Source organism: Pseudorca crassidens, chromosome 19 (genome assembly GCF_039906515.1).
Source record: "Pseudorca crassidens isolate mPseCra1 chromosome 19, mPseCra1.hap1, whole genome shotgun sequence".
Taxonomy (NCBI): Eukaryota; Metazoa; Chordata; class Mammalia; order Artiodactyla; family Delphinidae; genus Pseudorca; species Pseudorca crassidens.
The window spans coordinates 5,694,765-5,717,800 of NC_090314.1; the positions used below are offsets into that span (position 1 = coordinate 5,694,765).

The window sequence follows — 23,036 nt, forward strand, 5'->3', positions numbered from 1 at the left end:
GGAGTTCCCTGGTATTTTCGTATGGAAGCCTGATGAAGCTCAATGAGTTCAATTAAGAATCTAAAAGGAGAAGCCCTCAAATTGCATTTTTCCTCCTCAGGGCTAACTCCTATGGAAGAGAATTAGGCACATTCATCCTTTCTACATTAATATCATGTGTGTTGAGGTTGCTACTTAAGCCTGCTGAGGTTGGTGTCAGGGGCTAGGCAGGTGATTTAGATGTGAGCAGCCCAGCATAGGGGCTGTGGCCCATCAAAGAGCTCAAGCCCCATGTGAAGGGGGTAGCTCCTACTCAGTAGCTCAGCATGGCGTAGGATGGAAACCCTTGAAGCAGAATGCAGAACAAAACAACAAAACACCAACCCCACAAAACTCCACAACTCACACACTGAGTGGGCCACCAAAACCCTGGCATGGGTAGGCCAGATGCACAGGCCACCTGTTCCCAGCCTTCGCTTTCACCTCCAGGTGCAGGAATACCATCATTTGCCAAGCTTTCTCTCCCTGGAGAATTTTTTCTCCATTCTTAGGAAATCAGGTTTAAAGTAGCACTGGCAAATAGCCATGTAAAAATTGTGATTTGAATGGAAAGAATCCCTTCAATTAAGGAAACGTGCTTCTACACATTATTCCATGAGCCTTCCAACAGCAGTTTGACAGCACGCTGGGCAGATAGGATATTGTTATAATCACAGTTTCAAAGATGACATGAAGTCCCTGAATTTCAGCTCCTTCAAGGGGCAAGATCACAATATTCGCGGCTAAACTTAAAACCGTGATAAGAATAACATCTATTGAGTAGGTACGGACCCTGGAAGGGAAGGACACATAGATGTTAGCTAGATAATTGGTTAAGTGGAGTAGACGGGCTCAAACCCAGGGGGCTCAGACTCCGGGGCCCACGCTCTCAGCCTCTCTCCTTACTGTTTCCCAGGTCTACCTTCCTCCCTTAATAAGACCCGCCATGTTTAGGGTCCTCATGTCTAGTTCTTCTTAATAACATTTACCCCTTCGCAGGCGGACATTTATTTCTTCAACTGCTTCCACTATTTAAGGTACAAAAGTAATCCTGTACGGAATTACACGTCATCGTAAAACACTCAAACGAAATGAAAACTATGGAATCATGCCCCTGACCCCCACCCCTGCCCTCAGGACATCCACACTAGAGGAATGACACTCTGTAGGCGGCAGCAACATCTCCAGGCAACAAACCATGAAGTCCCTAAAGCAGCATCTTTTACTTTCCTCTCCTGCTTGGACCTGCCCGGGCCCCAACCTGAGTCCTGGCTTCTCGCCCTGCCCCGCCCACTCTCTAGCCCCGCCCGGATCCTCCCACTCCGAATCGCCCCGCCCCCACTTGCTACGCCCCTGAGGGCCCGGAAGCGGAAGTGGGGTCGGGTTGCCGCTGTTACTCCGGCTCCTCCAGGCGCGTAGTGACCCCGCCTCGTCTGTTCTGGTCCCCGGCCCGCGGCTGCGGCGCTGACGTGGCTCCCGGAAGTGGGGCTGGCGTGGGCCGCCATGTTGCAGCAGGTGAGGGGCTGTGGGCGCGGAGAGAGGGCCGCGGCGGCGGGACCGGGCCTGCAGGGCTTGAGGGGCGCGTGCTGAGCGTCCGGGGCCGCTGCCGGAGCCCGAGGAGGAGCGGGTGGGCGGCGGCGGGGCGGCCGGGGGCGGGACCGGGGTCCGGGCTGCACTGAGGGCCGGCGCGGGTGTGAGAGGTGCGGGGTCGCGCCCGGGCGGCCGCGGAGATGCCGTGTGTGGCCGGGCGAGGGGAGGGGGGCCGCCACCCCGCACGTGGGATTAGGGGACCCCCCTCGGCCTTACGTTCAAGTTTGTGCTGTTACAGCAGCGTTGGAGGTGGCTGGTCCACTCCCGTGACTGCATCTGCCCCTCCGAGCTAATTACAGCCCTCTCGTGTAGGACCAGAGATTAGTAAGAATCATTTCGTAGTTTCTTCCTATTTTTAAAAAAGTTACACTTTTAGTTAGATTTTGTAGGCGTCTTTTCCTCTTGAGGGGTTACTGTGGCCCAAGCACTGTGCTAGGCCCCGGGGGAGGGCTGCGAACCGCACAGGCGATTTCCTGCCCTGAATCGGAGGGAGGATTGGAGGGTGCCGGCGGTGGGGAGGTAAGATAAGTTAAAGACCGAAGGTAGTTTTCACAGGGCTGTCACAGAGCCAGGGTGATGTGATAGCAGGTGTCTGCGAATAGGACGCCCTCGGGATTTAGTGTCGGAAAGGACCGCTCCGGGGAGGTGACCTGAGTGGGGAAAATCCGGTGATGGTCTGCACCTGCGCTCCGGCTGAAGGAGGCTGGAGAAAAACACAACGGCACTGACTGTTCTCACTTAAGCGTGTGGCCAGGCACTTCAAGCGAGCCCTTAGGGCCGCCAGGCAGTCGTCACCCTGCCCCCTCCGTAGCCCCCTCTCCCTCCCACCTAGGCTGCTCTCGAGGGCTTCTCCCTCAAACCTTCAGCGTTTCTTTCTTACCTGCTCTCAGCCCCTAGCCTTGCTGCTCGTTTCACTGAGAAGGTGGAAGCCATCGGTGTCCGCACCGCCTGCCATCTCCAGCTTTCCTCGTAATCTCCTGTTTACTCCGCCTTTGTTTTATGTAACTGCACTGTCTGTGCTGCGTTTTTTTTTTTTTGATATGGGCCATTTTTAAAGCCTTTATCGAATTTGTGCGAAAACAGTATTGCTGCTGCTGCTTTTTTGTTTTTTAATGTTTTGGTTTTTTGGTCACGAGGCATGTGGGATCTTAGCTCCCTGACCAGGGATCGAACCCACACCCCCTGCACTGGAAGGCGAAGTCGTAACCACTGGACAGCCAGGGAAGTCCCGGTGCTGCCTTCTTAAGTCGAGCCCTCTCCTTGTGCACTGGTTTCCATCCCCTCTTGCCTAAATAAAGTACCCCCAGAGACTTCTAGCCTGCCGCCAAGGTGGAGACCACTGGTCTCATAGATGTGAATCCATTTTACATTTTCTAGCTTCAGCTGTTCCTCCACTCTTCCACCTTCATTTACTATGAGGGCTTTCTCCATACGTACTCTGTGTGTTCCCACTTCTGTGCCTGTGAACAGATACCTAGTCAAGGGGCCAGAGGGAGGCCCAGCGGGTGAACTCTCCTGGAAGCCTCCCCACAGCCCGTCCCTCCATCTGCTCCTGTTTGCGCTCAGGTTACTTCTGGCACTGACCACAGTCTGCCACGTGTCGTAGGTGATTGCTTTTTTGTTTATTAGCTCATGCCTTCCACGAATGCTGTAGCACCTGGCCTGGTGCTCGGCTAGACACTAGGATTTATTACAATGCAGGGACGGAACTTGCCCTCCAGTAGCTTGGAGTCTAGGAGGAGGTAGGAGGAGTAGACTTGCAGGAAGACTATCCCGAGATAATTGTTCAAGCGGAGATTTGCCCAGGTGCTATGGGGACGTGGGAGGGGGGATGCCTGGGGATTTCAGGGCAAGTTTCTCAGCCGTTGCAGTATTTGAGCTGAAAGCTGAAAGCTGATTTGGCGTTTGCCTGATGGTCCGCTTCATAGGGGATGGGTAAGGGAAGAGCTTCTCGGTAGAGAAAACATGAAGGGCAGAAAGGTGGGAGGGCCCGAAGTGTTTTCCCAGAGCAGGTAGTGACAGCGTTGCTGCAGTGCTCAGTGGGAGGGGGCGTTGTCGGGAGGTGGGCACGGGATCAGGTCCTGAGCTGCCGCGAGCTCTGGTTTGCTGTGCCTGAGGGATTTAAGTCTTATCCTGTACAGGGAGGGGCGCCACTGAGCAGTTTGGGCAGGGGGGTGACATGGTATGCTCTCCATTTAGGGAGATACTCCGGGTAATGAGGGGCTGGAGTAGAGCGGGGGTGAGACCAGAGGTGGCAGGTGAGTGGGGAGGGGCTGGCACAGTGAAGGTGTGAAGCATGACTGAGGCTGCAGGTGAGTTGCAGTGAGCTGAGGTGCGAACCACTTAGAGACCTGAGGTTGAGGAGGGAAGGGAAGTAGAGGACAGAAGGGAGATTCAGCATCAGGACTTTAAAACATCTCTTCACGCTGTAAAGGACACCTGAAGAAGCTTGTATGCTGATGAGAAAGATCCACCAGAAAGACCTGAAGATACAGGAAACTGTAAATAAAGGGGAAGAGTGATGGAACACGCCCCCAAGGAGGCCGGAAGAGAAGGGATTCTGACTACAAGTAGCTGGTTTAGCCTTGGAGAAAAAGGGACAGAGTTGAGAGAAGGGGTCAGGAAAACAGGGCTGCAGTCAGATGGTTTTGTGGAGGAGCCAGAGACAGTGAGTTATCTTGGCAGCCTCAGCCTGCTCTGACCTGGGAGCCACCTGAGGGTGGCTGCATGGAGTTTGCGCTTGGCAGCTTCTTGGGTGGGATGGAGACGGCAGGTGCTTGGGTTGCCATGTGGGGTTTGGCCAGGTGATCAGGGTTGGGGGAGGGAACTGACCTCGCCCCTTCCCTAGGCTGTGAGTTCCAGGTGGCCGTGACCGTGTCCTACCGTCATCTTCCGTATTGACTAGCGTGCTGCCTTGCATGTAGTAGGCATGCAATACGGAGTTTCATTCTGCTTCATGAATATTTGCTTTTCCTATCAGGACAGTAATGATGACATTGAAGATGTCTCACTGTTTGATGCAGAAGAGGAGACAACTGGTAGATCAAAAAAATCCAAAATCAGGTACGACGATAAGTTACAAGACTCGGGTTAGTGTCTGGTGCTGTTCTGTCCATCGCCTGGTGCCAGCGACGGGCTTCGGGGCAGAGTGGTTGTGATGTGCTGGTGAATATTGTGTATTGCTGCTTTGCTCTTTAGTCTGAGATGAGGTGACATCTCACGTTTTCCCTGGGAATAATTGACTTATGGCATTTTACTCAATACTGAGTTTTCAAATCTGCAAATCCAATTTTTTGAACACTGGTGTTTTTAATTCTGACTTTTGTACCAAGAATGCACCATTTCTTTAGATAGTTTCTGTAGATATATTACATTTTGATTTATTATGCAAATTTCAGAATTGTGTCTTTTGTATCAACTAATGTGAGAATATCAAGCCAAATATCTTTCTATTCCAAACTTAGTTATTGCTAAAGAAATTCACTTGATGAAATCAAATTCTACCTGAACCTTGAGAACATCTCTAAGTGAGAGATGCCCGTCACAAAAGACCACGTATTATATGATTTTGTTTATGTGAAATGTCCAGAATAGCCAAATCTATAGGGACAAGAAGTACATTAGTGGTTGCCTAGGACTGGAGAGGGGTGGGATTGGGGTCAGTGGGGGGGTGACCGCCCATGGGTATAGACTTTATGTTTGGGGTCATGAAAAAGTTCTAAAATTGATGGTGTGATAATTGCACAATTCTGTGAATATACCAAAAATCACTGAATTATACCCTTTAAATAGGGGAATTGTGTGGCGTGTGGATTATATCACAACGAAGCTGCTGTTAAAACAGCAACTATGCCTGGTGGTCACTTTGTCTTAACGCCTGAAGTGATTTCTGAGGGCCTAGAAATTCTTAGGGCATGATATTTAGACATGTGAAAATAGGAGTCAGTCCTAAGAGTGTAGTTTCCTAATTCCGCTAAGCTTGGTAAAGTTTCTTGTTATATATTTTGTGAAAGTATATAATCAATGAGTTGTTAAAGTCACGTTTACATAGTGTATTTTCTGTGACAGCAGGGCCTAGTCAAATAATGGGACTTATGAAAAAAGAGAGGTAGGCGGTTTGCTTCTTCCTCAAGTCATCTTTTATTTTGGCAAGACTCTGCATGGTTCTGCTTTGGCTGAAACATTTTCATCTACATCTGCAGTACCTGTTGTAAATGTAATTGCATATCTTTTATTATGTTTTGGTTTTCAGACACCCAGTGGCATCATTTTTCCATTTATTCTTTCGAGTCAGTGCAATTATAGTCTATCTTCTCTGTGAATTGTTCAGCAGCAGCTTTATTGCCTGTATGGTGACAATTATCTTGTTGTTGTCATGTGACTTTTGGGCAGTCAAGGTAGGTTTGTTTTTATTTTAAAATCGTATTTATATGATGAGATTGAATGACGTGTAAACAGTAAAAAAAAAAAATGACACTTAACATTTCCGATTGGTGTTAATTTATCTTTTTGTTATCTTAGGCCTCACCTGTGTCAGAGTGCCAGTTGTGGCAGATCACGTGTAGGTTTACTGACTTGTCTGTGCTTTACGTTAACCTATGTCAGCTTTAAAGTTAAACAAATAAAAATGTGACCAGCAGCTACAGACTACACATACTGCTTCTAATCCTCACCACTGGTTTTGCTTCAGGGTCACCTCCGGCTATGCCGCGTATGATTTCTAGATAAGACCCCAGGGTAGTTTGTCCACCATTACAAGTACCACCCATTACAAAGGCTCCTATTTGAGCTTGAAGGCAGTGTTTCTCAGCCAGGGCCAGTTTTGCCCTCCAGGGGGACGTTCGTTTGTCAGTATCTGAAGACATCTTTGGTTGTCACAACTGGGGGTGGGGGAAGTGTGCTATTGGTATCACACGGGTAGAGGCCAGGGATGCTGCTAAATATCTGAAGGTGCACACACAGGGCAGCCCCCCACATCAGGGAATCATCCGGCCCCAAATGTGGATACTGCTGAGGCTGAGGGATCCTGTTGTAGGGGATAGAAAAGAGTGTAAGAAATGGTTCAAACTCAGAGGCAGTGGTAGGTAGAGGGATGGATGGATGGAGAGAGAGGTATATAGATAGAGGGGCATGTGATAAAGAAAGTATGGTAAAATAGTGAATGTAGACACTAGGTGATAGGTATTCACTGTAAAACTTGACTTTTCTGTGTGTTTGGAAATTTTCATAATAAAATGGTAGGGGGAAAAATTGAAGGCAAAAAAAAAAGGCAAAAGCTACTTTTGGAATTTGAGGTATGTATATTGATTCAAAAACCAGTAAGATGTTACAGGTCGGCTCATGTCCACCAATGCAGCCATTTTTAGATCTTTTGATTGTTACAGATATCAGAAGTGGTTGGCTTGGTGGTGGCCAGTTTCCGTAGGCCACAAAATGCTGAGAGTAAAGATTACAAAGGTCTGTTTCCTGTAGTCTTTTCTTTTGTACAGTCTTCTTTGCCTTGTATTTCTTTGAATTTCTTCTGTTGCTTTATGCTCTAAAGTGTTTACTGTATCCAGGTCACAGTTTTGTTTTGAGGAACATTTCTTTTTGTTGTTCATGTAATTTCTGCTTAGCCAAATAGAACACCACCTTCAGTCAGTCTTCCTGGTAATTTCCAAAAATTATATAATTAGATCCTTGTGGGTTTAGAGTTTTAAAAAATGTGGCCAGAGGGAGTTCCCTGGTGGCCTAGTGGTTAGGATTCCGGGCTTTCACTCCATAGCCTGGGTTCAGTCCCGGGTCAGGGAACTGAGATACCGGGATGCAAGCCGCAGCATGACCAAATTAAAAAAAAAAAAAAAAAAAAAAAAATGTGGCCAGAAAGTATATTTTCTGATAACATTTTTTTTTTAAAACAAGGGCTTAAAAAATACCCTTTCATCTGTGGCAGAATTACTTACAGATATGCAGACAATTGAGATATGAAATTAAGAAGTCAAGAATGGGGAAATTATTAAATGGACTTGGGGAAGGGGGTGTGCAGGGTTCTGAATGTAGTTAGAACAGCAGTGTGTCGTAGTTGTAAATCTCAAGGCAGTTGTCAAAAGAAGAGATAATTATTAAAAAGAGATAAATAAGATAAAGTTATTTAAAAAATGAAAAGAACTTAAATGTTATAACCTATATGGGGCTTTTGTCTTATTCTTTATTTTGAAAAATATAGTAAAAAAAGAATAAATAGTTGTTTTCAAATTTTTATGGTAACTATTAGTAAAATTTAAAACATTGTGTGTCTTCCACAACATTGGAGAAGACAGGAGCAACTAAAACATCAAGAGAAGGAGAGCAAAGCAAGCGTCCAGGAACCTGAAATATCATAGGGCAGAGTGCAAGGGGATGGGAGCAGTAGCACATTAGTTACAGCTGTAGATGTAATTTGATTAAACCCTCTTTTTAAAGATAAAAATTCTTAGATTTGGTCAAAAATCAAAGTCCAATCCAAAAGATCTAACTATAATTGTAACATTAGAAAAAGTAAAAGAAGGCAAAGATAACATAAGACCAATTCAAACAAAAAGAAACTTGACGTTATATTATTATCAGACAAAGCAGAAATGAGAGTAAGACAGCATTCAGTGGAACAAGAAAGGTCAGTTGATGAGTCACAGTGAGGATCATTCACAGAAAGACATCACATCAAACTATAGTGAAAAACTACTAGAAACACTAGAGAAGATGGAGGAACACTGTTGTGATAGAAGTCTAACAAACCATTGTCTTTGCAGATCAGAGCAACCAAAAATACATAAGATTTGAAGGATCTGAATGAAATAACAAGGTCACTTTCATAGCAGTATTTGGAAATCTGTATGTAGAGGCATAATACCTTCTTGTTCAGTTCCTGTGGAACATTTACAAAAGTTGACTAAATATCACTATGAAGAAAATCCAAAGAAATTGCCCAAAGCAGCTACATTTTCTAGTCCAGTACAACAGAACTGGAGACTAATTAAAAAAAAATGGTTGTCAAAATTGGGATTTTTAAAAAGAGCCATTCTGCTAAATATCTTGGCGCAAAAAGGAAATAAAAACTGTAAATATAGATTATTTATACCTTAATGAACATCTACATTCAAACTTTTGAAATGTGTCTAAAGCTGAATTCAGAGGAAAAACAATAGACAAAAGGCTTTTATTAGAGGTCTAGAAGTTTCAAAAACAAAAATAATAAGCTTGAGAGAAATTCGGAAAATCAACTAATAATGACAAAAACAAAGTAAAGAATTGGAAAGTGGGAAAATGGAGGAGTTTGAGACTATTCGAAGAGCTGTTATTTGAAAGTGCCACTACAATAGACTTCTGGCTGTTCTCGGTCTTCTTTGCCAGCTCTTCTCTTTTGCTTAGCCTTTGATTGGTAGCGTTTCTACAAAATGAAGTTTGGTCTCTAAGGCTCTCCTCTTCTTCTCTTCTGTATTCATTTCATTATGTTAGGAAAGCTATCAAAGCAATTTGTTACATTAGTAAGAGGGAAGGAGCTTGGTGCATTTCAAGTACTGAATGAAGGTCAGTGCGTATAACCATAGTCTTCGTTTGGGCTGCTGTACAGAATACCAGAGACTGGGTGGCTTACAAACAATAGGAATTTATTTTTCCAAGTCCTGGAGGCTGGAAATCCAAGGTCAGGGTGCCAGCATGGTCGGCCTCTGGTGAGGGCCCTCCTCCGGTTCCAGACTGCTGATGTCTCGTTGTATCCTCACATGACTGAGAGCAGAGAGAGGGTGAAAGCTGTCTCTTGACTCTTATGAGGACACTAATCCCATTCACGAAGGCTCCGCCCCCATGGCCTCATCTAATCCTAATCACCTCCCAGAGGCCCCCTCTTGATACCATCACTTGGTGATGGGGTGGGGGCAGAGTTTCAACCCATGAATTTGGGGGGGACACAGTATTCAGTCCATAACCTTTTTTAGAGATACATAGTTATAAAGTATATGTAGCTGTGGTCAGGATATATAGGAAAAAGTAGGTCCCAGAAGCTAAAGAGCAAGGGGTTTAGAAACACATTAGGGAACTGGAGAAAGGACAAGAGTTCGCGAGGGAAAAGAAGGGTAATGGTTATGGGTGTGCTGACCCTGTCACCTCTGCCCCTGTGGGGCCTGCCATGGCATTTTATTTACTCTTTTGTCCAGGCCTGGTACGTAGTGGTCTTTAATTGGATATCATGGCGGGAAAGCTGATGATTTCTTGTTTGTGAACTGTTACACTAAGATATGATGTTATGGTAGACCTGTAAATAATGTTTTTAAAATGTGTGTGCATATATTAATCTTTACCAGAATGTCACAGGTAGACTAATGGTTGGCCTGCGCTGGTGGAATCATATTGATGAAGATGGAAAAAGCCATTGGGTGTTTGAGTCCAGGAAGGTAAACTGCCTTTGTTTTGTTTTTTGTGGGTTTTTTTGAGCGTCATTCAAAAAATTATGTGTAGGGCTTCCCTGGTGGTGCAGTGGTTGAGAGTCCGCCTGCTGATGCAGGGGACATGGGTTCGTACCCCGGTCCGGGAAGATCCCACATGCCGCGGAGCGGCTGGGCCTGTGAGTCATGGCCGCTGATCCTGCGCGTCCGGAGCCTGCGCTCCGCAATGGGAGAGGACACAACAGTGAGAGGCCTGCGTACTGAAAAAAAAAAAAAAAATAATGTGTAGATACATTTGAGTATTTAAGGGTCAATTACCTAAACACTTCAGATGCATCTACACATAAGGGACCGCCCCGGGTCGCTTGGCATGGTATAGCACAGAACCAGATGACCTTCTAAACTTGCCTTGTGTTTCTCTTTAGTTCCGACTGGAAACAGGGCGTGTCCAGGAAAGAACCCTGAGAGGGCTTGGGCTCAGGGTTTATGCCGCGTGCTTAGCTGGCTCCCAGGGGCTGCTGCTGAAGGGTCTCTGTTTGGGGTCCCTGTGTGCCTTGCCTAGTGTAGCTCCCTCCAGTGGCTCCCTCTGTCCTTCCCCCCCGGGGTCCTCCTCCATTCGTACTCAGGAGGAAGAAAGAGGAGGTTTGCAGCTGGATAGAAAATCTGAGTTAAGCAGAGAGCAGTCTGTTCTTCAGGCTGTGCCTTCAGAAGCCCTAGGGGACCTTGCTCTGTTTTGGGTTAGCCTGCTTATCTGTAGTGGAAATCAGTGTGGGAGCCAGAGGACAAAACTCCTGGAGACAGCACCGATTAAATTGCTTGCTTCTGCTTGTTAGGGCCCTGACTAGGACTCCTCAGAAAGCAGCATTGTGCTCGGTGAGCCCATAGTCCTTTATATTATAAAATCTACCTTGGAAACCACTCGGCGCCCTTTTAAATTCCTGGGTGTTGCTGAGACATTCTGGTCATTGTCCGGAATCCCTTGACTGCATTTCTTCCTGTGGACCCTGATGGACCTTTTAGTCTCCAAGATGAACATAGCCTTGATTTCCTGAATCCTCACCTAAGAAGGCATCTTTCAAAGCTTGCTTATGAATAATCAGTATAAGTGCAAGAAGGATTGACTAGAAGCCTATCAGAGGCCACCCTTACTGTCTTGGGTGATGACAAACTGTCCACTCTGCCCTGAAAATGAAACATTCTCGACTTAAAACAAAGTATGTTAAGACCAGTTCCAAAAATTACAGTAGTGGTAGATCTACTGTTTTGCTTGAGGGAGATTGTGGGGCGGGGGGTAGGAGTTCTAACTTGGGATTTGGGTTGTCTGTATTAATTTATGTGAATTTGAGGGTAAGGGGTTTTTCATTAAAAATGTTAAACTTTTTGCTGATAAATACCACAGAACGTTGGTTATTAAATTCATGTTCTTTTGTAGGCCTCTCCTCAAGACAGTAAAACTGTTTCAGAGGCTGAATCAAGAATCTTCTGGTTAGGACTCATTGCCTGTCCGGTGCTGTGGGTGATATTTGCCTTTAGTGCCCTCTTCTCCTTCAGAGTGAAGTGGTTGGTGAGTATCAGTGTGGAGCTGTCAGTAGCCCGCTAAGGTGGCTGGTGGACAGTCATAATAAGCAGCATCTGTGTTAACATCAGGGACCCGTCTTGAGTAGGCAGCTTCATCATGTATTTCCCAAGTTTGGTTTCTCAGCTCTGCTTTTCTCTAAGTACAGAGAGCAGAGTCCCGTGAAAGACTCCATCTCACCAGTTCTCCCAGTGCTGAGCAGAATTTGATTTAGCCCATCTTTCAGTGATTACCACGTGTATCACATAATCTTGTCGGTCGGGGATGGTCAGTATACTCCAAACGTGCTTAGCTTGGTTTGGAACTAACAGAGTGGTCTTTTCTGAAAATACTGGTTGGTAACCTGTTCTGGTTATCTACTGCAACAGTCGTTTTATGATCTCTCACAGTTTCACTGGTTCAGAAGTTTGGGAAGGGCTTGTCTGGAAAGTTCTGGCTTGGGATCTTTTGTACTTGTGGTCAGACAGTGGCTGGGGGCCGCTGAGGCTTCTCCTCTTTATGGGGTCCCATGGCCTCTCAATGCGGTCTTTCCACATTGCTGGTTGGGGCTTCATTACAGTCTGGTGGCCTCATATGAGGCAGTTAGACTTGGAGGGTCACAGCTTACTTGGAGGGTCATAGCTCCAGTTGAGAGTGTTTTAGCTCACAAGCTGTATTACTTTGTACAGCTGTATTAGTTTTCTAGGGTTGCCATAACAAAGTATCACGGACTGGGTGGCTTAAACAACAGAAATTTATTTTCTCCCAATTCTGGAGGTCTGTCTCTGGCTTGTTGACTGTCTTCTCCCAGTGTCTTCATGTGGTCTTCCCTCTGTACATGTCTGTGTCCTAATCTCTTCTACTTATAAGGGCACCTATCATATTGGATTAGGGCCCACCCTAGTGACCTTATTTTTCCTTAATTCTTTAAAGACCCTGTTTCCAAATACAGTCACATTCTGGGGTCCTGGGATTATATATATTAAACATATACATTTTGGGGGAACAAAGTTCAGCCCATGACAACCACCTAGCCTCAGAAGTCACAGCATCACTTTTGGCACCCATCCACATTCAGGAGAATGGAAATTAGGCTCTACAGCTTGATGGGGGAGTAAGAAGGTTCTAGAAGAGCATGTGGAGATACAATTGCCACCATGTTTGGAAAATATAATCTGTCACTTAGCCCAAACTGTGTGTCTTATTCTTTTAATAATTGATTTTATCTCACTTAATACATATTGGTGTCAGATGTATTTTGGCCTTAATTGTGTTTTTTTCTCCTGTTTTTAATATTTCCTTGTCTAGTTCGCTGTATAGGTTCTCTTTTCCTTTGTGCATACACGTACATAAATACTTTCCCTTTTGAGATTTGGAAGGTTTATTTTCTGTTTTTAGTTTTTCTAGTAGTTATCTGTATCACATAACCCTCTTTCATGCATTTCATGTATCATACCCTCTTTCATGAATTAAGAAATGTATTTAATGTCTTGATTTCCTGCTGTGAAAGATGTAAAGTTAACATTCATGCCTTCTCCCACCTTTCCTCCCTCCTTCCACTTCTGGATTTTTGTTGGTTGTAGTCTTACTTTAGTTATTTTAAGTAATATAGTTAGTCCTGTTTATTGACTTAGAGACTGTTTAGAAAGGGAATGAAATAAACACTCTTATATTCCCTCCTTTGTTTCTTCCCTTTCTATGCCTGAGCTTTGTTTGTTCCAGTATTATTTTTGTTGTCAAGGTTTATAATAATTACCTTTTGAGACGATATTTGTTACTGGTTGTTCAGTCTTTGATCTACTTTTAAATAAATTGATTCAGTCCTTTTATTGCAGCTTCTCCTTTACCTCTTGGTTGGCTGAATTTCATTGTTGGGTGATTTTTTTCAAAAAACTTGTGGGTGTTATTTTCCTTTGGCTCTGTCATGTTTAAGAATATGAGCCTGTTGACTTTATTCTTGAATAAACTTTTCTTTTTTCTTTCTGAATAAACTCTTTATGCTTGAATAAATTCTTTATTTCTTCATTCTTGAAAAAAGATTCTTTATTCTTGAATAAAGAATTGGCTAAGTTAATATTCGTGGGTCACAACTTTTTTCTCTCACCATTTAGAAGACATTACTTCCTCATTTTCTAATATTGAATATTGTAGAGAAATCTGAGGCCTGGCTTACTTAACCTCCATGTAAGGGAGTGAATTATTTTTCTCCCTGGACAAATAATTTTTGTTAATCATTCTTGAAGTTTTAAAATAGCATACATAACCAGATTGTCTTTGTGTTTATCTTTCTGTGTTGCTTTTTCTGGAAACTGTGCCCCTCTAATATGCAGGCACAGGTTTTGCTTTGAATCAGGAAAATTATCTTCTGTTGTCTTTACATTTATTTATGTTCTGTGTTTTTGGTGTCTCTGACTCTGAGGTACCAGTTACCTCTGTGTTGGATCATTTTTATCTGTTCTCATCTACCATCTTAAATGCTTTCGTCTCTCATCTTTTCCTTTCTGGTTATTCACTCAGCACATCTTTTTAAAGAGTCTGCCATACACCAGAGCTGTCCTGGGCGCTGGGGATATGATTAAGGGCCTGATAAACAAGATGACTGCTCCGATAGCACCACTTTCTAGTGGAGCAGAGTGTAGACAGACAGTAAATAAGGGTTGTTAGAAAGGTGACACACGGTAACGGAGTGGAGAGTGCCAGGGAGAGCGGAGTGGGCTGCTTTAGCAAGGGCTTCTCTGCGTTTCCTGAGCTCTGCCAGCTCCATTTTCAACTCCTTCTGGTGTCTTGTCTTACCTTCATTCTCTTTGAATTCTTGTCTTTAGGTTCTTCTGTAGGGTGAGGAATGCTTCAGGAATGCTTTTATTTTGGTGGACTCTCTTTCTTTTTAGAATGATTCTTCGTCTGCCTTTTGCATACTGTGTTCCTTTCTTCTTTTTGTTTTTTGCTGTGGTTCTGCGTAGCTGCCTTTCCCTGTTCCCCTCCCCATTTTGCTCCTGTTTGCAGTGGCAGCTCTGTCCAGACCTTCTCTTTATGTTGGTTTCGTGTGGGTGAGTTCTCCTTGCCTGCCTCCCTTGTTGTCTGAGACACCTGGGCTCTGCTGTGAGCTGCGGTTTGGTCGCCTGAAGGCGCAGGTGTGAGGAGGGGACCGCAGCCCTGCCGCCGCGGCCTGCCTCGGCTGGCTTGCTTGGGTTCCTTCCCTTACATAGTGGAGTTCTTGTTGCTCTGTCGTGGTTCTGCCCTCCTGCTTTAGTTCGTTTGTGAGCCCTTGGAGCCTTCACCTCTCTCTGGGGAGGCAGCCCAGTCTTTCTCTGGCAGTGTTTCCCCTTCCCTAAAGCAGAGCAGGGAGAGGGGGGTGAAAGGTGGTTTGGGCTCCTGTTTTAAGACCACAGGGCAGGAAGGGGGCATCCCGTCCCTCAAGCTTCCCCACCCACTGTTCTCTGTGGTGATGGGCTTGATGACCGTTGGTCCTCCTGCCTACTCAGACCATTTGCTTATTCTAGAACAGGGCTTGGCAAACTGTGGCCTGCAGGCCAAATCTGGCCTTACGCCTGTTTTTGTAGAATTGTGTTGGAACACAGCCTTGCCTGTTTGTTTACATATTGCCTGTGGCTGCTCTGGGGCTAGAATGGCAGAGTTGAGTGTTTGCAGCAGAGACCATATGGCCTGCAGAGCCTAAAATATTTATTATCTGGCCCTTTACAGAAAAGCTTTGTAGAATATTTAACCGTGGGATCCCCTCATGTTGTTCTAATTAACTTTTCTTTAATAATATTTAAATAGTAGGCTTGCGTTTCTTTTTCTCAATCCTTAGCGGTCTTAGTGGGGTCACCTATAGGATTGTGGCCACAAGGAAGAAACGACTCTGCTGAAGTGCATTTCTTCCTAGTGCTGTGTCCCCCTCTGCGCCCTTCCCCCATCTCCTTGTCACAGAAGGCAAACCCCTGTTGGTTGCTACCTTGAGGCACCGGTTTGCTTTCTTAGAAGCCAGTTGTTGCCCACACAGTAGCATAGAGCAGAGACTCAGCTCTGTGTGCTTTCAGTGTGTTGAACTTGATCTATCTCTTGACCATTCTTTTGGAATTCTTAAGGAAACAGTTAACATTTGAGCCCCTTCTGAGTCTCATTTACTTTTTTTATATCTTTACTCACAGAACCATGGAAAATATTAGAGAATGAATGGTCCCCCTACTGCACCCCCGGGGCTGGCACAGAGCATGTGTGTTGATGGGTGCTTGTTGGGTGGTGCAGAGCGCGTATTGGACGGGTCTGCTCTGGGAGGGAGGGCGCACGGGAGTCTCACGGCCACAACCCCCCTTCACAGAGCTTCCTCTTCCTGCTCTTTCCCGAGACAGTCTCCGCGTTTTGTTTATGGCAGAGAGACGGTCAGTCAGTGTCAAGCCCGTAACTGTTGGTTATTCCCCTCTCCCAGGTGGTGGTTATCATGGGTGTGGTGCTGCAAGGGGCCAACTTGTATGGCTACATCAGGTGCAAAGTGGGCAGCAGGAAGAATTTAACCAGCATGGCTACATCGTACCTTGGAAAGCAGTTTTTAAGACAAGTAAGTGTTTTCTGGATGTCAGGGTAATTTGGATGCGGTCAGTGACTAATGCAATGAAGATTTCTAACTCTTGGAGAGTTTAATTTCTATGAAGTACTTTAAAAAAAGTTTTTTAAAGGGACATACTTATTTAAGTACGACATGATGACGATAAAGTTATTTTAATTTCTCTTTGGAGGCTTTTAGGGCATTCCAGAAATGTATTGTCGATATCCTGAAATTACTTTAAAACCAGAGGGATAAATGTTCATTGATAATAACTTCTTTTTTTAATTAGATGAAGTTCAGTTGCTTTCCATTAGTTCCAGTGGCTCTAAATGAACAGTTTTGAAGCATGTATCAATATATTGTATGGTTTTAGGCTTTATAGTAAGAACAAGTTAGAAACATAATAAGACCGTATCGTTAAAGATTGTTTTAAAGTGCTCGGTTTGGTTTTGAAGAGTGTATAGGTTTTACTATAGTTCCTCGATATGAAGATTTAAATCGGAGTTTTCCACGGGGTAAGTGGTGTTCATAGGTAAATAGTAATTGGTAAAACCTTTGGGAAATTGATTAGGTCTTTGTATGAGTGATGTCTCGTGTTTGTGTTCATGCAGTAGGTTGGGCAGGTAACGTTATACAGGACACTTACGGGTTCTCAACCTTGGACATGCATCAGAATCTCCTGGAGGGCTAGAGCACAGATTGTGGGGTCCTACCCCCAAAGTTTCTTATTTAGTTGCCCTGGGGCCGGGTCTCATAGGTCGCGTGTTTGCAGGTTCCCAGGTGGTACTGATGTTGCTGGTTCAAGGATTACGTTTGTGACTAAAGCCCTGAGAGGCTAAGTGACTTCTCAGGAACATACAGAAACAAAGTGGTGCAAAGCTAGGGCTTAACCCAGCTCTCTTGAAATCCAGTGCCGTTTCCCGTACAGTTTCTCTTATATAAAAGTTAAGAGGTAGGGAAAATGAGGATTCTTGTAGGGACATGACTCTCCTCCTGAGGGTTTTTGCAGAGTCCCAGTATACCTTTGCTGGGTAAGGTCCACCTCATGGTAATTGTCAAGTGTGTGCTTAATAGGTTTGTTTTCCCTTACGATTACCAGCATTCAGGTGAAATTGAACCTTGAGCTGACATACATGGACAGGGTCAGTAGACTTACATGGCACTTGGTGATGCTCTGCTCAAATGCGAGTGACTTGCTGGACATCTGGGTGGACCCATTGCTGTACTTCTCTAGCATGACAGTAATTTTTAACGTAATTGGGCCATGGGATGCCAGGTAATGTAGTAGCTGGCTGTGCTGGCAGTTACGAAATGTTTTCCTAGTGCTTTAAATCTGGTATGTTAAGTCAAATAGCTTTGAGTGTTAAGGAGTTGTTTCTCTTTTGCAGACCACTGGAGACGATCAGACCTCCTGAAGACAGTGAGGGAGTCTGCGTGTTCTTTCCTTTGGGAACAACTGAAGGGGGTCTTGACTCTGAACCTTTAGAACTCAGTACCTATTGCAAAGAGGAGTGTTGGGTTTGTTTTTCCATTTTAAAGTTTACTTTAAAAAAAAAAGGAAAAGTAGTTTTCATATTAAGTTTTTACTTTCTAGCATATGGGGCTTGAAGGTGTGGTGTAGCTAGAAACATTGTTAACATTTGGTTCATGGTGTACATATGTGTATGCACATAGTCGTGTAAGATCCATGTGTCTTAAATTAACAAAAGTGTTTGTGTTCATGCCCATATGGAATGGAGACCTTTGCATTTTGATCCACAGAACAAGAAGGATGTTCCTAGTCTATCTCAAAACTCTCTGTGTTTACATACTATTTCTGTAGATTATTTTAGGTTTTGCTTCCATGGTAAGAGTGAGCACTTTGGCTTATATATAGAGTTAGAAATAATTGTTAATTTTACACTTAATATATACTTCATGATGAAACTTCTTATCCTAGGCGTTTACAGGCAGGTAAAAACCAAATTTGGGCTATTGGTGTTAACTAGTTTCTAAAATTTTGTTTATTTTTATTTGTAATGAGTCACGTACTTAAGGCCCAGTTAATATAAAAGGAATTTTCATAGTTTATGTTCATGGGATACGTAGGCATTGCTGCTGTTCTATTTATTTTGGGGGAAAGATAGCCAGATTTTACTTTGGAACCTTCCAGAAGCTCTTCAGTGGTCCTTGGCCTAATGAAATCTGTCTTTTACCACTAAAAGAGTATTATTCTTATGTCATAGTGAGAATAATCATTTCAATACTTGGCATTGTAAATGCCTAAAAGACGTTTTATTTTACGAATCTATTTTTTTTCTTGCTATAATGGGGATATTGTAAATCATGTATTTGTATTAATGGTATTTCTTAAAACTATGTAACAATCCGCAAACTATTGTAGGCGTCTGTAAATTCTGTTGTAGGTACTGTAAATTTTCTTTCAATTGGCAGATAGATTATTTTGTGATTGTATTTATACATTGTTAAAAATTTTTGAAGATGTTTTGTTTAATTGAATGTATCTTATTGGCGTGATAGCTTTGAAGGTGCATAACTTTATATTTGTATAAAACTCTACTGCTTACAAAGCACTTTGACACTCGTAATCTCATTTGATCCTCACGACAAGCCTGTTATGTGTGATGCTGGTTTATAGGTGACGAAACAGGACTTCAGGTTATTGACTGACTTGCCCAAGGAGACACTGATTACAGGAAGACCCATCAGGACATATTACTGATTTTAGAGGAAATATTTGTCTCTAAATGTCCTTTCCTTTCGTACGAATCATTAATTTACTAAGTCATTAATTTGGTAAGTGCTTGTTTCCCATTTTATTTATACTTGTCTGGTGAGGAAAGTGGATGCTGCATAAATGTTTTTATTTAACCTGAAAGATCTGGTGTCAGTCTGTAGAGCTGAGAGTCTCATGGGGGGGTTGCTCTTGAGGTAACTATTGTTATTTCAGGCGTCAATCCTACACCAAATATGAATTGAATTTTGGAATATGTACGTGGCAAGACCTACTGTTTATCCCCCAATATTCATTTTTCCCTTCTATTCATTTCCCACTTATTAGCCAGGACATGGCAACAAAGACAGTTTTTCCCAGATTTTCTTGCTGCACCTTGGCTATGCTTCCAGGAAGTATTCTTAGAAGACCGGCATGCGCGTCCCCTCCCCTTTTCACCCCTCTTAGCTGAAATGTAGACAGAATAGATGGCGCTTGAACAGCTGTCATGGACGATGGGGTGATAGCCTTATTTTTGAGAACAGCAGAGAAATAAGGTAGAGATTGAGTTCCCGCTGATGGGGCCAGCAGCCCTGAACTGCCTGTCTGAATTTTTAAGTGAGAAACAAACTTCTGTCTTGTTTTAAGTGTTATTGCTTTGGTTTTTCTGTTACTACAGCCTAAGTGAATTCTTATCAATACAGTATATTTTCAGCAGCCCCCACAATTGTTTCCATTAGTATAGTATTTGAGATTTAATAGTTCATCAAATACATATTTGCTCTTTTCTGTGAGTTAATTAAGCTAATATTATAGATTCTAACAAGTCCAGCTGTTCCAGATGCTGTTGCTGCATAAAAATTCACCCCAGAACTTAGCAGTGTACAACAGTCATTTTCTTATGCTTACACAAGCTGTGGGCCAGGAATCTGGGTGGAGCTCAGTGGGGACAGCTTTCCTCTGCTGCACAGCCTGGGGCTCGGCTGAGAGATTTGAAGGCTGGGTTTTGCACATTGGCCAGGAGGCAGGAAACATCTGGGGGCATCTTCACGGGTCTGGAGATTGATGGCGGCTGTCAGCTGAACCTCAGCCAGGTTGCTGGTTGGAACACCCACATTTGTGACCTCTGGGTCGTCTCTCTGTGGAGGCTCATCTGGGCTTCTTCACAGCCTGACAGCTGGGGTCTGAGACAGGCTTCCCCAGGGAGCCAGAGAAGTGTGTGACGTTTTTATGACTAGTCTCGGGGTTCACATAGTGTCACTTCTGCCATACTCTGGTTGAAGCAGCCACTAAGGTCCCCCTGAGTTCACGGGGAGGGGACAAAGCAGCCATCTTTTGAAAGTAAAATCTGCCACACATAATCGTTTCAAGACAGGAAAACTGCTTGAAGAGACCGAGGGTAGCATGTGTTGCTTTCTTTTTTATCTTCCCTGGTCAGCCTTGAGCACAGGTAAACTGACTGAATGGTGCAATTAAAATGAAAGTAACATTGCATTCTGGAGCCCCCAGTGTGCCTGTTGTTTGGCCCACAGCTCTGAAACGTAGGCAAGGGTGTGTGTGGTTGTGTGGAGGTGATGGCACAGTAAGTCCACCATGGTGTCAGTACTGTGGTCCTTTAAATTTGTAAAACTCTTCAGAGCTCATTCAGAGTTCTTTTATGTCTATTACCTTATTTGATTTTCCCCCGTAACCTCTAGAAGGAGGAGAGATCATGAACAACCTCATGTTACAGATGAATAGCTAAGATGGAGAAAAGTAAAATAATTTACTGACGATTGCAGGTAGTAGAGACAGTGATGCTCCCCCAGTATTCCCTTTGTTCTCCTGTACTTCCCACCAGCTCCCTAATTAACTGAAGCTATGAGATCAGTTATGGCCCGTGTGATGTGAGTGAAGGTGACCTGCATCGCTTTTGGGTGAGGAAGGTGAAACTGATGTGAGAGTCTCTAATCTTTCTTCCCTTCTGTGGCAGCCAGTGGTGCTCGAGATGGTGCCTCGGCCAGCTGGGTCCCTGGGTGGCTTGTAGAGCAGAATCTCCCACCTGCTCCTGTTGGACGAATGGCGTAAGTGAGCAATAAACTTTTGGTGTGTGAAGTCACTTGATTTCCTGGTTAATTTGTTTCCATAACATAACACAGCGTAATAGCCTCTTCTGACGAATATAGGTGCACACCTGACAAGTAATACTCAGAAAACTCTTAAGTCCTAATTCAGTAATTTCTCCACTGTTCCATGCTATTTACTTTTGCAAGGAAAGAAATTGGAATCTGGTCCCTTAGTGCAGCATCACCAATTCTAATCAGAACAGACAGGTGAGGTTGACCAGGTGAAAAGGAGAGTCCACCTCCATCTAAAGGAGCAGGAGCTTCTCATTTCCAGCCACTTGTTGCCACTCAGGAATGTGGTTCCTGTGTTGCTAGGGTTTTCTGTTTTTTAAGAGGAATGGAAAATCTGGATGTTTATATGAAATCTGATCTTTTAATGTTTGTAAATTAAATTTTAAAAGGAAAAAAAACATGTGAAGTCAAACTGAGTATGTTTGCAGGTCAGGTTCAGCTGTGCTAACTTTTGTGGCATTGCAGTGATGTTCAAACTAGTAGAGCTCTTTCTTCTAAGTCTTGTGTCAAAGCTGAATATCTGTAATGAGCAAAGCAGAGCTGCTCTAGAGGAAACAGGTTTGGAGGTTCTGGAATCACCCGCTCAGCCTTAACTACCATTTTCCAAGAAGCCCCCGAGCCACTGTTTGCTGCAAACCACTGCTGGGAAGGTGAAACCAAGGTCTGCCTGGTTTTGAGGAACGCGTTCTCAAATCATATGTCACATACATTTTTCAATTAAAAGTAAAGTTGAAATAATACCAAATTCTTGTGAGAAGCAGGAAGCATTCCTTAAAACCTTAATATTGTTATTCTAAAAGGAAAAGAGCAATCCTTCCTTCCTGAAGAAGTTAAATTTAGTGCCAAGAAAAAGTTTAGTCTTATATATCACTTTTCCCCACTATGATTAATTACAAAATAATTAAAGCAGTCATGGTCAGAAAACCGAAGGGCTACAAAGAAATGCAAGTCTTATCCCACTCTCAGTTCTGCTCCCCAGAAGCAAACATCTTCAACTGCTGCAGGTTTTGTATTTTGGGTATTTACTTCCATACTAAATAAAATGCTTATTGTTTGTACAGTGTTTCTTGACTTATCAACTTGCTATAATAGCTGTTGGCTTCCTGCTAAGAAAAATGAAGATTTAACTCAAACCCCTCCCCCTCATATAGTTTGAGCACTTTTTCCCCCCCACTTGTTTGTAACATTAAAGGCTTAACATAAACCCCCGTTTCTTATTCCTTAAGTTATCTGATGTTTAACTGTTTTCTCTATTAGTAATTTGTTCAACTGCAAGTAACAGGAAATTCCACAAATAATAGTGGCTTAAACAAAAAAAGGGTTTGTGTGTTTCTCTACAAAGGAAGTCTAAAACTGGGCACTTGCTGGTGTTGATGCAGTTACTAAACAGTTCCTCAGAAAGCTGGTTTTTGTCCCCATGCTCATTGCCTCAGGGTCACAAGATGACTGTCACAGCTGAAGATGACTCATCTGTTTATAAGCAAGGAAGGAGAGTGGAGGTCCCCGTCCTATCTGTTCCCTTTTAGCAGAAAAGCAAAAGCTTTCTCAGAAACCACTGTAGACTTTTGCTTCTGCTTGCTTACATCTCATTGGCCAAAGTGGTGTCACCCAGGTGTACGGAAGTCTGGAAAAGCAGGTATGAAGGTGGGCACATGGCTGCCTTGAGTAAAAGTGAGGTTTTGTTAGGGGAGAAAGGAGAAAGGGACATTGGGTAGGAAACTGGCAGCGCCCACCACATACTTCTCATGGGGGCTTTATGCAGAGGGCACCGGCTGCTGCTGTGGCTGGTGCTCTCAGCACCGTTTCTACAGTAAATAAATAGCCTTGGATCTGGACGGCCTTTTCAAAGCCAACTTTTGATGCACAGCCATTAAAGCACTGTTCGGTGAAATAGTTCTGTGAGGGCGCAGGCTGCTGTACTCCTATGTCTATATTCTTACTTTCTTGTGATTTGGGGGTTGGATTTAGGATGTTTAGAGCTACACCCTCGAGTTCTCTTGAGGTGGTGCTGCCCCCGAGGGAGGGTGTTTTTGTAAATGTGTTAGTCATTGGTTAGCAGGATGATTGGTTATTTTAGTGGGCGGAGGCTAGGGATGCC

General features: G+C 44.0%; 1 protein-coding gene across 3 annotated transcripts; it reads left to right on the forward strand.

Annotated features, from left to right (window-relative positions):
* The first annotated feature begins 1,380 nt into the window (after positions 1–1,380).
* Positions 1,381–18,986, forward strand: TVP23C (trans-golgi network vesicle protein 23 homolog C). 3 transcript variants are annotated; one of them, XM_067715720.1, is made up of 7 exons: positions 1,381–1,533; positions 4,589–4,671; positions 5,861–6,005; positions 9,927–10,016; positions 11,440–11,571; positions 15,992–16,120; positions 17,497–18,986. In XM_067715720.1, the coding sequence occupies exons 1-7, from the start codon at positions 1,522–1,524 to the stop codon at positions 17,521–17,523; spliced, it is 618 nt and encodes a 205-aa protein (XP_067571821.1). In that variant the 5' UTR covers positions 1,381–1,521; the 3' UTR covers positions 17,524–18,986. The 3 variants fall into 3 exon arrangements, with proteins under 3 accessions (XP_067571821.1, XP_067571822.1, XP_067571823.1); XM_067715721.1 differs by lacking the exon at positions 1,381–1,533 and adding an exon at positions 1,602–1,645; XM_067715722.1 differs by lacking the exons at positions 1,381–1,533; positions 5,861–6,005.
* The last annotated feature ends 4,050 nt before the right edge of the window (positions 18,987–23,036 follow it).